Raw genomic sequence first — 15,758 nt, forward strand, 5'->3', positions numbered from 1 at the left:
TAATTTCTCTAGGTGCAATGAATAATATATCTTAAAAAACAAATAAAATGAAATCAGAGATATTTAATCAATTTTTGCATAAATTCGAAAGAATGCAAAAAACCTTTACGGGAAAAGGTATTCTCTACGAAATAAGTACGAGCATAGCTTGACCCGTTCAACAACCGGTTTTCAATTTCGCAAAAAAACATGTGAGGTACAGCCTACAGGTGCTAGATTAAGAAAATAAGAAATAGAGGTGCATGGTGAAATGTCCAGAAAAGAAGATGGTCAGATTAGCATGGATAAACTTTTCTCTCCTGTACGATTAAACAGTATGGGTACTACAGTTAACTGGTTAATATGTAACATTGTGTTAATTGTGTACCTTCTAGGCATACCTAAAATGTGCCTATAAATGTACCTAGAAGTCATTACTTTATACTTTGTGTAAGCTCTGCACTGGATGGTGAAGTGTGCCATATTTTTTTAGCACACCTTCGAAAAATTTAACAATAATTTATCAGAGTTTCAATCATATGAAAATAACGATAGGAATCTATATTTCTATTTCAAATAAACATACAGGTATATCATCAATTTACTGTTATTTCTTGTCTTTTTTCCCCACCATGTTACTCCCCTCTGCTCAATAATACATTTCAAGAATAAAACAAAAGTGAAAACTCTCTGTCATTAGTACTAAAGGCAAAATCTATCTTAAAATTATGATGTTGATATCTGATTAGATATATTTCCCCCTAGGCTATATATTCACAGTTTGTTTCACTAAGACATTATTATTGACAAACACTCATTCATATCTTAAAGTTATTGTCTAATGATGTGATGATACTTTAAACAGACCTGCACTATTAAAAAAAAGGCCTAAAAAAGATTTTTTAATTAATTGAAGGGAGATTTAATAATTGAAATTTAATTCAAAGAAATTATTTAATGTTCAATTAATGATTAACATTGTGGAGTTTCAATATTTTTATTGACAGGTTAATTATTTTCAGATGTAGCAAAATCTAGTAAAACTGCAAATCTGACAGGGAATGAGAGACAGATTAAAGATGGATGTGCTGATTTACACAACGCTATACAGAAATGGACAAAAACTAATCGGGAAGGAACAGAAATCATAACAGAAATAGCAAACATCAGAATTTCTACACCAGTAACTTGGTTTATGATATAAATTAAGCATGTTAATTTACACACATCCTAAACTTTTTTGTATTTACAAAATGTACGAGAGAGAGAGAGAGAGAGAGAGAGACACTCAGAGAGAGAGAGAGAGAGGTGGTCGCGTGATGGCCTCTACTGGACATCACATGTGTATATAAATTTTATTACTGATAATTTGTAATACAAAGTTGTATACACCTAGAGTCATGTGTTTTGAAAAAAGAAATTCAGTTTTTGTTAAAATAATGATAGTTTATCAGTTTCTTCACATATATATATAGTTTATTCGAAATTCACAAGAATATTATGTAGTTGTTGGTTACATGATACATGTAATTACATATTGATTACCTGTGTATTGTGTGCGTTCCGGAAAGTGATTTCCTGTAATGTATACAATTTTTATTATTTTATATGCAACAAGTTGATGAAATGACACGTAAAAAAATCATTTAGCGGGATGGGGTGGGGTGGGGGTGGGGGGAAATATCAAACTTACAAGTTTCGTGTAACTTTTATTTTCTTTAAATAAGATTAATTATTGAATTAATGCTATTTTAACATTTGAGTGTAACAAATATTAAACGCTGTATACATTTATTTTGCTTTGTGAAATTAATGTGCACAAATTGTTGAAAATATTTTAATGGGTCATGTCTTCTAATAAATTTTAAATTGCCTTTGAAAAATGACAGATTGAAATACAAGAAAATCTGACAAATTGTGAATAGTCCAAAATGTACATTTTATACACGAATAAAATCCAAATTAGGTACATTTTAGGTACAGTATCTGTGTTTATTACCAGTTTTGAAGAATTTTAGTTCTTCCTGATTAACAGGTTATGGAACCTGTATTAAACTTATTTCAAGCATATTACCAGTACATGTATGCATAGCTACTTGTGTTTTTTTGTCATCTGCAGTGGCATATTTAATTTAGACAACTCAAGTTGGATTAGATTTCCAATAAGTGATATAAAATGAATTTAGTTAACTTAATTTTTTTAAACAATTGAAGGTCATTTTATTTTTTTTAAGATTACAATCTGAAGAAGAAAATACAGAGAAGCCTGATAATTCAACAGACATTCTGAAGTTAGAGTCTCTTTGTGAAAACTTGCAGAGCTGTGTGCAAAAATTGGTAAAATTATATAAACAAATTGACATGTCATTTCAAAATGATTTGCTTTATGTTTTTGTTTTAAAGGAATTTTAATTAGTATTCAGTTTTACAGATGCAACATATTATACGAGGGGCATTTTGCAACTGTTTAATAAAAAGTTAACCGTTTTGAAGAATGGTAGAAAAATATATTTGTCTCTCCTGAGTTTTTGTCATTGGCGAAAAGTGGCATGTTTAATTGACACAAGAAAATTTTAATTTCAAGTTGGATAGGATTTGCAATAATTGTATACATAATTTTATATTTTTATTTACATGATATGGTTGGACTGTTTATATCTTATTGTTTTAAAAAGATTACTTAAGTAATATGAAGAAATATAAGAAAATACAGAGAAACCTGATAACTCAGCTGACTTTCAAAAAATGAATATAAGAGTCTTATTTATTTTCCTCTTTGTGAAAACTTGCAGAGCAAAATATGTGTGCAAAAATTGGTAAAATTATATAAATGTATTAACATGTCACTTCAAAATGATTTACTTAAGTATGTTTTATGGTTGTGTTTTAAAACATGCGAAATAAAATACCAGAATTTTAACTTCTTACATGTATAATGAAAACTTGAAAATTTTAAATAACAGTCATTTTTATCAGTTTTACAGTAGCAAGTTCACAATATGTATATAATCCAATGATACACTCAATAATTTCCGTAAAACGGTTAAAAAACTAAAGCACTGGAAATATACTAGTATTTTTGTTTATCTTTGCACAGAAGAAAGTAGTTTTAAAGATTGGAACAGTTGCAGCAAAGTTTCAAGGAGTTCAGACACTGTCACAGTACAAGAATGATTCAGAAGTGCTGTTCCAAACTTGGTCCACACTAGACTTTGGTAAGGCAGTGGTTAAATTTTTGAAGACAAGATTTACTTTAAAAATGACCTTCATTTGTGAAATATCCCTTTTAATGGCACATTCTGGATTTGTGTATTTATTGAACAATTTAAGGAAACTTGAATGCTCACAGTATTTTCATATCGAAAGCATTAACTACTTTACCCAGCATTGTTAAATTTATACATGTATGATGTAGCTGTGTTTTATTTCAGTATCAGCAGCCAAAGAATTGTCCACAATGTATAAGAAAGAGTTGGAACTTAAGCAGTCTATCTATGAAAATGTCTGCCATGCTGACAGTAGAGATTCTGTCATGTTCTTTACATCTGCCTGGGTACACCAGCCTTATATTGAAGAAAGGGCGGATCTTCTGCTACAGAGCATGCTCACTGAGACAGGTCATCAGTCATGAATGAACCAATAAAAATGGTTGTTTCAGCTGACAGACAAAAAGTAATTCCAAGAAGGTTCAACGTGATTCGTATTTACAATCCCTTAACATTTTCAACATTGTCAAAAATGTGCTAGAAAGTTAAAAAGAAGATTGTTGTTCATATTTAGCTTATCAAAAAAGATTGAGGAAATATACTTTGCTTTCAAAGAAGGACAACTGGAATAGAGGACTGCATGGACAAAAATATGATTGTTCTTGAATAACATTGCTTTAAGGACATGTATCAGAATAAAATGTCCCTGACATAGATTACCTGTTGCCTTTTTTTTAAAAACAAAATATGATAATTCAAAATTTGATACCATTTCAATTCAGATATATTACTAGTACTATGGTTATATCAGTAGGAATGATGAAATAGTACTAGTAATTGAATAAATGAATGAATAATAATTAAGGATGTGAAATAAGTCAATTTTTTATAATCAGCTAATTAGATGATTTTCGGATTGAGTACCTGGGTTCTTGTTAAAACTGTAAAATAGTATGTTAATTTTTTATATTGAGGCCCTGATTAACCCCACCATTGATTTTCCTTCCACGCTTTAATGCCTGTAGCAAATATGGAGCCAAGCAAAATCAATTTCTTATTCTAAATTTATTTAAAAAAAACTTTTTAAATTAATCAATTATGATACATCTATAAATACAAATGGTTAATTCACAACTCAAGGAGAGAGGGGGGGGGGTCTGTAAGGCTGCGAAAAAGTTAAAGAATATAGCTTTAAAGAAAGAGACTCAACTTGTCAGAATCGATAGACCTATATTATTTACTTAATAGACTGTAATAAAACGATGTTCATTTAAAACAAATTGTTAAATCTATCCAAAGAGATATAGGTGATATATGTGACAGCTGTGTGCCAAGTTCTTTGGTCACAGTAATTAGTACAAAATAAATATAAATGAGTACACATACACAGGCGATAGCGGGTACTTTATATATTAACAGGTGTAGGAAACGCTAGATACAGTATAAACACAGAACGAACATATTTGCATTTTTAAGAGAAGTATTTAATGAATACGAGGTTGTCTCAGAAAAACGCAAATATTTTCGATATCTTTCGTTTCACTAAGACTCCAAAGTTGGCATAGATCATGGTCAACATTTTTAAAGTAATGTAAAAAAATTCAATGAAATATCTCTGTAAATAACATTTTCCTCTCAGATAAACTTATCTAACAAATCAACTATCGGCGCAACACTGACGACGTCGTAGTGATTTTGATGGATTGTATGTTTATTGTATTTGTTGAACGTCCCCCTCGAGAGTTTTTCACTCATATGGAGACGCCACCACTTGCCGATGGAGAGCTGCAAATTTTGTCCTATACGCACTCAGGGTCATTGAGTAGGGAAGGATCAACTTAGCTGATCAAGTGGCGCAGTGGTTAGAGCGTCTGCTCTACAGTCGCGAAGTAAGTTGATCTTTACGTCGCGGGTTCGATCCTACTGTTGGACGTGGAGACCGGTACTTCGAATGAGACCGCTAAACCGAGGTCCCGTGTCGTAGTAAATGAAACCTCAATGCTAAATGACCCTGAGTGCCGAGTATAGGTAAAAATTTGCAGCCCTCCACCGGCAATTGGTGGCGTCTCCATGTGAATTAAAACATTCTCGAGAGGGACTATCACTTTAAGCAGCAAATAAACACGCATAAATCTTTTTGAAACATGTTATTGAATAATTGAAATCCATTTGTTAGAATAGATGCTAATTTTGTGTCATTAAAGGGTATTTAAAGATAAATTTAAAAATATACAGTAAGAACTCAAGACGTACATGTATACTGTTATATCGACAATATAAAAGTCAGATGTAAAGCGAAAATTTTTGCTGAGGCGTGAGGGTACAACCTCTTGCGGGTGGTGTTTATAGTTTTGTTTTTGAATCTGACGAATATTGACATCTGTAAATAAACAGAAGAGTGGAAAGATCTAGAATAATTTTAGGTATGTCTTTAAAATTACTAAAACTGGTTTAGTACTAGTAATGCTAGTTTAGAGAAAATACTGTATTTGGGTTTGAATAAATGAGCGTAAGTTTTTTTAGGAGATAAAAATTTTTGCGAAAAAATTGTTTAAATCTAATCGATTGTTCAGACCGTGTCTAAATTACCATCAGCAATAGAGTTTGGAAAAAACTCCTGCATTTTGGAAAAAAAAATATTGAAAGATTAGACAAGTCATCAAAGATAGCGAAGAGGTCGGAGGTCGTGAGCATTCAAGCGAATCACCCACATTTATGTGACAAATTGGACGGGAATAAATACCAAAGGTAAATCTTTTTTATTTTTATTCGCTTTTATATAGTCATTTGGATATTTTGTCTTATTTTGTTGTTTGATTTTAATGAACACTTCACATATTTAAAACTTTCTTCTTTTAAATAGAAGTTGAAGGTTTCTTGCTCCTTAGAAAATACTTGTTTTTTTTCTTTAGTGGTGTAAAATCATGCCAAGAAAATATTTCTTCCTTTGTGCACCTTCCTCTGCTAAACCATTACAAATGCCCCGATCCCTTATATGTGTGTGGAGTGCACCGTCATGTATTAAAGGTGATGCATACAAACATTTTTAACGTGTGACTTGTACCTAAATATTTACTCGAACCTGACTATGAATAAAATAAGTCATAACAAACAATGACAACTGTTAAAACATGGATTCATAGACGTATTTCATATTTACATTCATTTATTTTGGTATTTTGATTATGTTATTTTACATAGGAGCTCTGATACTGTATTTTTGAGAAACACATCAATAATGGTAAAATTTGAATGGTATGGGGATTATTGACATTACTTTGTCATTAAAGGAAACTCTAATGGCAGAAAAGAACCCCCGAACAATTGTATTTGAGACACCAAATAAAATTGGAGAATTAAATATCCATCGATGGACACCTAAAATCAGCTGTACTTTCACAAAAACAGGTCAAGTGTGAAGCGTCACAAAATACAGAAGCTTTCAAAGAAGGCAAACACTTGATGGTAATATCATCAAATATGTACTGACTTTAAGTTTATAGTAAACATCTTGTTTTCCAGCCTTTAGTTCTAAACTTCATATTTACAAGGAAAAAGAATTTTTGAAATGTTTGAAAATTTTAAAAAGATGATACATTTATCAGACTGAACAAGACTTCTATGTGACCTAGAACAGTGCAAATGTTCTAACTTGCAGTCTCCTGCATTTTCTCAACATTCTTCTACTTTATACGAGTTTGATTTGACAGTTTAGCCCGAGGACACCGAATAAATATTGTTCTTTGTACATGTACAGAAGATGCACTGCACTACTGCAATTTTACAATCGCTAAATTCAGCAAAGTTTAAGTAATTAGCAGGGGCGTAGCCAGGGTACTTTTGATGTGGACGTCTGAAAAGGCGGGGTTGGGGGAGTTGGGGGAGTTGGGGGCCGCCTTAAGGGCCAAATAGGTCCTGGACGAAGCCCTGGTGGGGACCCATGCAGGGGACGAAAGCTGGTGAATTTTCCGATTCCCATATTTGAAAGCATTTTTTGTTTGTGAATTTTCGGAAGCGTATTAGTGACGCAATATTTTTTTTAAAGTTGGTAATTCCAACTTTAAAGTTGGAAATTCCAACTTTCCGATGTGCATATTTGAGCCTTCTGATAGCATTTTTCTTTCATTTTTTCAGTTTGTTACGCAGCCACAATTGAGGTCTGTTCTTATTATTTTTTTCTTGTACAAAATGCGGACTGAAAAAAAACACTCAAAATGTAATAAAGGAAAATGTCATTTGATTAAATAAAATTTGGGTTGTTGTTCATGACGAACCCACTAAAACAATTATAGACCTTTGAAGCTCGACAAAATACGTATGGTTGCATACGGTAGTTGGTTATCTAGAGTGGTTGACTGGTTTAGACAGATCACGTAATTGACTGATAGTCAGGCTTACATTAATGTTAAAAATACATCTCTAAAGATTGAAAATAACAAAGACAGAAGAATTCTTTTCAACTCATTTTCTTAATTGCAGATTACATATGTATATTGTATACAATTTAAAATGAATGTTCAAAAATATTCACAATTCGGGTATCTAACTTTTGCAACAATAATAAAAACATGTACAAATACTGTTGGTTTTAAGGTACTTTTACTTATATTTTTTAAAGGTTAAACTGAATTTTACCAATTTTTTTCAATTTTTGATGTTCATAAATAAGGCTGAATTATGATTTTTGAAGTCTCGCATGAATCCGATAGGATAATTATTTTTTTTAAGGGGGGGGGGGGGGTTATCGTTACAGAAGTTAAGCATTACGGTTGGAAGTTCATTTCCAGTAATAGAAATTGAAATTCTTGGCATTAAATAAAATCATCGTTTGTTTTAAGGGAGCTCGAGCCGACTTGGGTTTCATTGTGTGAAATACTCAGGAATATTCGACAGTATTATATCGTTAATTCTTAATTGTTTCTTAGTATTTTTTTTTTATTTTAAAAAATTATTTTCTAATATTTTGCAAAAATGATGAGTACGCTTACAATATTCTCTTTCTCTCTTTCTTTATGTTCTTTCTTTCTTTTCTTTTCTTTCTTTTTTTCCTTTTTTTTCTTTTCTTTTCTTTTTTTTTTGAAAATGATGTGGACGTTTGTGCGTACAAACGTACGCCTGGCTACGCGCCTGATTAGGGTATACTGAAGACGCGGCGGAGCAAAATACCGTAACTTGCATTTTATAGCCCCTTAAAAAATCTTTTACATGTAGTTACTCGAACAGATATATACATTTACTTCCAATGATCCGGACCTCTGTCACTGTTTATTGAGGTTTTATCTTGTCCCCAGGGCAATAATGTCGAAGCATCTGAGTTTACTTGAAACTATTGTTCAAGAGTTAGATACATGTATTTGAGAGTTTAAAGGTCTTCTTTTGAACCTACATGACAATGTTGGCAAAACTGACAAAAATATTTTTTTTATTTCTCTTTGCAATGAATCTAAAATTAACAATCTGTATTCATGTCGAGGAACTTTTCGACAAAGTTTTGCAATGCTACTTTTTTGAACGACTGGTTTTGGCTATGTGAAAACATCCACAAGATATGAAAACTCCTCTTTGACCGATGAATAATTTTGCCATGTCCATCAAAAAAGTGAAGTCCAATTTTTGTTTTGCATTATTTTCTTGAACATTGGGCTGAACGATTAAAAAAAAGAGAAATTTTTTTGTTTGATTGATGTGATGAGTGAATTTTTTTTATGATAAATGGAATTTATGCTGATAACAATACTGAGTTCTCATCACGGTACAGTGAACAGTTACTTTTGTTGATTTTTCTTTCTGTAGAATGGATTGGGAGCAAGTGCATATGAGAACAATTCCGAGAAAATTTGAGTACTGAATGATTTTTTTTCTTCTCGTTCAATTCTGATTTTAAATAGATTAAACTGCAACTGTTCTGCAATATATTGCAGTGTAATCCTTTACATATATATCGTCTATGTACAGTATAATTCAAATACAGGACAGGTTTAATTAGAAGAACAATGAAAAGCGCCTTATATTGCTGCCTAGCAGTGCTTGGTAAGTGAGATAAACTCATGCTACGAGCAATCTTAACAGGCGAATAGCTTTCTTTACTCCGCCTTTCACTGTTGTTTAAATGTGAGCGAATCTCTGAAGTCTTATATAGTATTCAAGCTTGCTACTTATTAGCTTTGTCTAAACATTTGCATAATATAAAGCTAAAAACAAAGATCGTGTTGTCTGCGTTGTTCAAAGGGACGTTATTTGAGTTATCGAACTTCACGTAAAATTACATTATGCAAATTTTCCAACATGCAATCAATCCCAAGGGAAAATTGTTTATATAGGAAGACTTTGGAAGTGGATGGTGGGGAATGTGTAATTAAAACATCTGCTTGCTGCTGCAATACAATGCAACACCATCTGCACTCTGCCGCATTACAATGCAACACATTGTAACGACAGGCAAATCCTCTGATCAAAATGAAGTTACTTCATTTTCTTTACTGAATTAAAGTTTATTCTATCTCCACAATTTTCTTATTACATGTTTTGAAAAAAATGGATAGGAAATTTTTTAATTCATATTTTCTTAATCATTTGTTCTCTTTGAAAAGTAGGTTGATGACAAGATAGGAAAATATTTAAGCATTTTTAAAAAACAAAATTATTATTGAAGAAGCAGTTGTTTATATTAAAAAAAGTCTAGTTTTTAATTTGGTTGAATAAGGTTTCGAAAAGTCGTACGCTGTGATGTTACTGAATTTTTGGAAAATTAGCGAATTTAACTTGTCTAAAAGTTCTTTTGAGGTTTTTTTTTTAAATATCTGCACCTGTTTTACACAACTTCTAGAATATGCTGTAGAGCAATGCGACTGGAGTTTCTCCCCAACAGCAGTTAATGCTTTTGTAAAAAGTAAGGATAGGGTCTTAGTAGAGCGATTTTTCATTACTCCCTTGAAGACTTAGGCGAAGATTACATGGCACCTATTCCCATCAGTTATGTTTTCAGATTTCTATATTTTCTCCATTGTCTATAGATACTGTCTTACTTCATTTTTGAGAAAGGTAACTATTTGGTATCACTCTCTGACTCTGTCAGTTCTGTTTTGCACTTGGATAGTTTACTAACTCTGATGTTTATGTGCAAATATCAATGAAATATATAATCATTAGCTTTCATCATTTATGTAAAGGAGAAAGTCCGAAAACTGTCCATTCTGTGAGAGAAAGAACTGTTCGAGGCCCGAAGGGCCGAGAATAGTTTTTTCTCTCACAGAATGGACAGTTTGAGAACTTTATCCTACTTAAAACATTTTCTCTATTGTTAACTTAATAAACTGTCCCAGGTGATGGTTATGTATTTCCTATGAACGTAACACACTTGATCCAGAGAGTGGGGGTGAAAACAGTAGCTGTATTGTTTAACTTAATGGACAGTGCCAGGTAAATTTACATTTAAATGATAGCTCTTGATTTCTACCACTTCCCATGTAAAGCTTCATGAGTGAAGATGTCCTCATCGAATGAAGAAAGTAATACATATTTCTCCAAAATTACAGTAGGTAGACACAAGCAGAAGTAGGTTTTATTCTGAAGTTAGTGTTCAAGTTTTGACAAAAGCTATCGCAAATCTTTTTTAACAATCAGGATTTAAGGGACACTGTGATACGAAACATTCTCTGTGAACAATAACGGCGACCCCCTTGTATGAAGTTTGAGGAAACAGTTTATAACAGAAAAAACAGGCCACAAATCTATTACAGTTTGATCCTACAAGTGAACCAACAATAAATAGCAGGAGAGAGTAAATGGAATAATTCATGGAAATATGAGGGATTCAGTTGATGGCAAGTGTATGAAAAGATAAAATTTGTGATCTCTGTCCCAAAAATGATTCCACCTGCAGTGCATCTAGTGAGATTATTATTTCATCTAGAAATAAGCCTTTTTCTTTTAAAATTTAAATTGCTGTTAGATATATTTTAAACATTCATGGAATGGATCTACCACGTCCAGCATTCATTTACAAATTTTGTGAAGAGGATGAGATGTTTGTTTTATGATAAAGAAACTTCTTGATGTGGATGTTCTAGAGTTATTAAGCATCAGGATTTACACATGTGTCTTTTTTGCTTTGGATTCGTCATTTCCAAAGACGATATACTGTTGAACATTTCATATACAATTGTTTGATATTTATGCATGATTGTGCGTTAAATTAAAAATTTAATTGCCTATTTTAATTATGTATTGTTTTCAACATTTAAAACCTGTACATTAAGTTACCTTTACTTGTACATTAAGTTGACAAAGCGCTGTCGATTAAGTTAAGAATTGAGAGTTTTGTCAACTTAATGTACAGTTACAGGTGACTTAATGTACAGGTTTTAAATATCCAAATCCATTATGCCATATAATGTACTAAAAACACAAAGGATTACATAACAAAAATGTTTTAAGTAGTAATATTCCTCGCTAGATTTTTGTCCCCAAACCAATTCTTTACAAAGAACATGTTCTGAGTGCGATCGTTTTTTTAAAAACCGAGACAGGGTAGCAAAAAATTAGTTAATGTTAGGGGGTTCAACTGGTCAACCTTTCGTATTTCATTCAAAAGACCTGCATGGTTTACAAACACAGTCCATATTTGGGGCATTTTTTAACCGACATATTTTTCACAAATATGTAAGACTGTTATTTTTATATTATATTTGACACGGAATACCTCTTTGTACACGTATTTGGATTACAGCTGTGTGGGTATTATTACGTCTGTGATGCCCCTCTCCTTGATTCTTTGAACTTCTCTGTCTATTGCACACACCTTTCAGCAAATACGTTCTTAGTCTTGCTTTTGACAGGGGAACAATGTGACCTTTCCAACCTTGTTTTCATGCTATCTCTGGGATTTCTATTACAACTGTAATCTCGATATGGGTGGGTAGCTTCTAAGTATAAGGGTGTGTCTTACGAGTAGACCTGAGTTTGTTTTCATATGTTTGGAAAATGCAACGTCTTTTATTAGCAGTTTAGCTGTTAATGGTCCTTGCTTACCGAATTTCAGATTTATGGTAGTTTGATTATAAATAACTTTTAAACACAACTTATTTTTCAAATAAATGACATTTTATGAGTTGACTTTTTAGAGTTATGTCTATTGGATTTTATTTCAAGCTTTTCGCTGTCACTCTTAATGTTTTTCCTATTTCTTTCAGAATCATTTTAAGATACTTATCACTTTTCTCCATGTTTTCCCATTTCATTTGGCCCTTTTAATATGTAAATGAAGCGCTTTTTCACCTGAGTGGAATATACCCCCCAGTCTTCACCTAGATTAAGACTAGTCAATACTGTACCAAATTGACTATATACAATAAAACTCATTTAGTACGAACACGGATATAGCGAGGTTACTCGGTATCTTGGATCCCCAACTACACAAATTTAATGAATTCCTTATACGTATATAACGAATTACGGATATAGCGAAGTAATTTTCCAGATCCCAGTGACTTCGTTATAACCGAGTTTTACTGTATTAATTATTTGGACTAGGACGTGCATTAAAAAGAATAAAAAAAATAAAAATATTCATTATAAAATATAACGTAATTCTAAGACAATTAGGATATGTTTTTGGTGAGAGGAGGGATTTGTTTTTTCTTTCTCGATATTTAAATTGTATTTTGCAAAGTAAAGGAGTAGATGATTCAAACTAAGTTGTATTTCTCTCCTTTCAGAAGATGGAAAAAGGCAATTCTGGAGGTGTTGTAAACGCAGCGTTTGAAGGCACTGAAGTTGTTCAAATATCAGTGGTGGACAAAAATGGAAAGGTAAAAAAAGTTGTCAATTATAGAATTAAAATTACGTGACGTGCGATTTTCATCAAGTAGTTTTAAAACTATGACAAGAAACTTAATGAGAGAAGTTTTTTTTTTTTATTCTCTTAATTCGAGTAATTGATAATTTTAACAGTAATGAATTTGATTACGGATTTTATTGTGTTTTTGTTTATATGATAACACGATTAAGCGCGACAAATGATTGACAGCTGAATTCACTAAATTATTATTCAAGTTGCTAAAAAAAACGCTTTCTGAATGAAAAAAAAAATGTGTATATCGCAACTATCGAATGATATTCATTATTTTATTAACCGTGGATAGTTAAAGCGATTGATTACGTTCCCTGAAGTATGCTAAATATTTAACAGCCGAGTGGAAATTTCTCTCGCTTACATATGTTACTTGTGCTTACAAAAATAAAAAAAAAAGCTTTATTAGTTTTACTATCAACTTCACTACTGAGAAGTAGCATAAAAACTTAGGACTATGCCACTGTCCATTTCAAACACTGTAAATTAGACATAAACATTTCTCAAGTTTAAACCTCTCTCGTTTTACTAATTTCGAACATTTAAAATTTTTCCTACAATTGAATTTAGACAAAACACACAAGTATCGATCTAATAATTTGGCTGCCCACAGGATAGTTGATGGTAAATTTATCACTTTATTGTAGATCAATCTATAATTATTACTCAGATGTCAATTGTTTTGTAACATGTAGCTCATCTCTTGATCTTTTCTGATTTGACAAATTACTCACGGGGTGTAAGGTTTGTGATTGTTCATTCCGTAATCAGCTCATCTTGAAGTTTACAAAATGTCTAGATCTGTCAATTTTGGATGTGTTCAGTTCAGGAAGCCTAAATTTTTTAGGGTAATTAGCTTTTTTTCCCGAATTTTCTCCCGTTTTATTTTATTTTTTTCAAATCAAATTGTTAACCTGAGATATACAATATCACTATTATTACACTTAAAATATATGGTTTATTTTATATTTTCTTTATTTCATTTTTTTTTAGCTTCCGACAAAAGAGGACACGGCAGACGCAGTGGACACAAGAATCGGATGGGGATCCTGCAAACCAAAGTAAGTACAGTTCAACTTCGCTATCTCGAATATTATGGATTTGTCGAAGTGGTTTGGAAGTATTTTTTTTTTTAGTATTTTACCCTCGAAATCTCGAAACATCGGTTATCATTACAAAAAAAGCGCCATGTACATAATGCCGAAAAATAACATTGTTTTCTTATCTTTGCAGATGCTTACAGTTTCTGAACAAGATGGTCCTATTTGTTCTGTGGGTCTTCATCATGTGTTTTTTGGAGGGGTTTGCTGTGAATGGTATTGCCAATGCAGGTCTACCCGCCATCGAAAAACACTTCAGCATTTCTTCCACAAAATCAGCAGTGGTTGCCAGCTCGCAAGACTTTGGCGCCTTAGCAGTGGTGTTATTCGTTAGTTTTATCGGCGCCAGACTTCATAAACCCCGTATTGTTGCCTGTGGTTCTATTATTATGGGCATGGGCTCTTTTCTCTTCATTGTGCCACACCTGGCACAAGAATATAAATTTGGAGGTGAGTGGAGTTTTGTTTCAGTATTTTAGTTATTCAGTTCTTCTATACTGCCTGATGTTGAGTTGTTTACATTAAAAAAAAAATTGCATGTGTAAATCATGCTGCTGGCTATCAGTCAACAGATGTCACTTGTGTTACGTCCAGAAATAAAACAAAAAAAAAAAGACAAATTGATCATAGACGAATGTAGAGTTATCTACTAGAACATAGTGTGTTGGTCAATTTATCAAAATTATTCATATTTTTCATTATGACTGACCGTTTGTATGTCTGTCCATCTGGATCTATACATGTATTTTCTAAATATATATAAACTTATGGATTTTTTATATATATTTTTTAAAGTAAAGAGTTGATGGCCTCTAGCTTCATACTTTTTTTTATATTTACCTTAAACAATGAGATAGTGCTAAGCAACGAACTTTTAAGTGTCATTGATAATTTGATTTCGAGAACATACAATGTATTTTAAAATGTAATGAAACATGAATGGATTGAGCAACAGACATTGTTGGTCAACGGTTTAAGAAAATTAGAGTAGAACAAACAGAAATTCAGCTCAGTAGTTCAATTAAAGAATGCATATTGTGAAAAAGAGCAAACAAGACCCTTCCCAGAAGTAGCGGAATAAAATAAAATGATCGAAGAAATCCCGTGGCCATTTCTTTATGGAACGTAAATCAGGAGGACAAGTTCATTTTCAAAAAAATCCATCATAAAAACCATAGAATATGCAATAATTTGACTCTTAAATTGGATTGTTTATATTAATGTGTCACAAACTTAATTGTCAGTAGCCGACCACGGTTTAGATATTGTTTGTATGTTGGGCATGCTACTGCGTTTGGAATCAACAGGGAAAAATAAACCCCAGGTGATAATGGTATGTTGCAACACAGATAAACGAAGCTCACGAAATAGTTAATTCATTGCGTTATATTTAAGGTAGGATTCTTCTCTGGTTTCTGACTAGATGAAACATTCAAAGTATATTTGCTTATATGTCTTATATATTGAGGTGTGAGGAATTTAAAAGACCATATTTTTCTTTCCTCATCACAATTGTACAACTTTAAATAGAAATGGTAAACTGCGTTTGAAAACTAGCAGGGACTATAATTTTGGCGGAATGGTGGTGTATGAAAACATCTTCTTTTCTGCCTTTCAAAATTA

At 32.1% G+C, this 15,758-nt stretch overlaps 2 protein-coding genes across 2 annotated transcripts; both read left to right on the plus strand.

Moving 5' to 3' along the window:
• The first annotated feature begins 152 nt into the window (after positions 1-152).
• Positions 153-3,931, plus strand: LOC134258020 (cyclin-dependent kinase 2-interacting protein-like). Its single transcript, XM_062740580.1, has 5 exons — positions 153-314; positions 1,002-1,162; positions 2,194-2,316; positions 3,077-3,194; positions 3,411-3,931. The coding sequence occupies exons 1-5, from the start codon at positions 251-253 to the stop codon at positions 3,608-3,610; spliced, it is 666 nt and encodes a 221-aa protein (XP_062596564.1). The 5' UTR covers positions 153-250; the 3' UTR covers positions 3,611-3,931.
• Positions 3,932-5,480: 1,549 nt separating this feature from the next.
• Positions 5,481-14,585, plus strand: LOC134258022 (solute carrier organic anion transporter family member 4A1-like; the record flags this gene model as incomplete). The annotated part of the gene is made up of 4 exons (XM_062740581.1): positions 5,481-5,608; positions 12,902-12,994; positions 14,029-14,096; positions 14,269-14,585. Coding segments are annotated over exons 2-4 (475 nt in total), but the record flags the coding sequence as incomplete, so codon positions are not given.
• Between the last annotated feature and the right edge of the window lie 1,173 nt (positions 14,586-15,758).

Source organism: Saccostrea cucullata, unplaced genomic scaffold (genome assembly GCF_032062105.1).
Source record: "Saccostrea cucullata isolate Sc308-1 unplaced genomic scaffold, CSIRO_AGI_Scuc_v1 ctg2384, whole genome shotgun sequence".
Classification (NCBI taxonomy): Eukaryota; Metazoa; Mollusca; class Bivalvia; order Ostreida; family Ostreidae; genus Saccostrea; species Saccostrea cuccullata.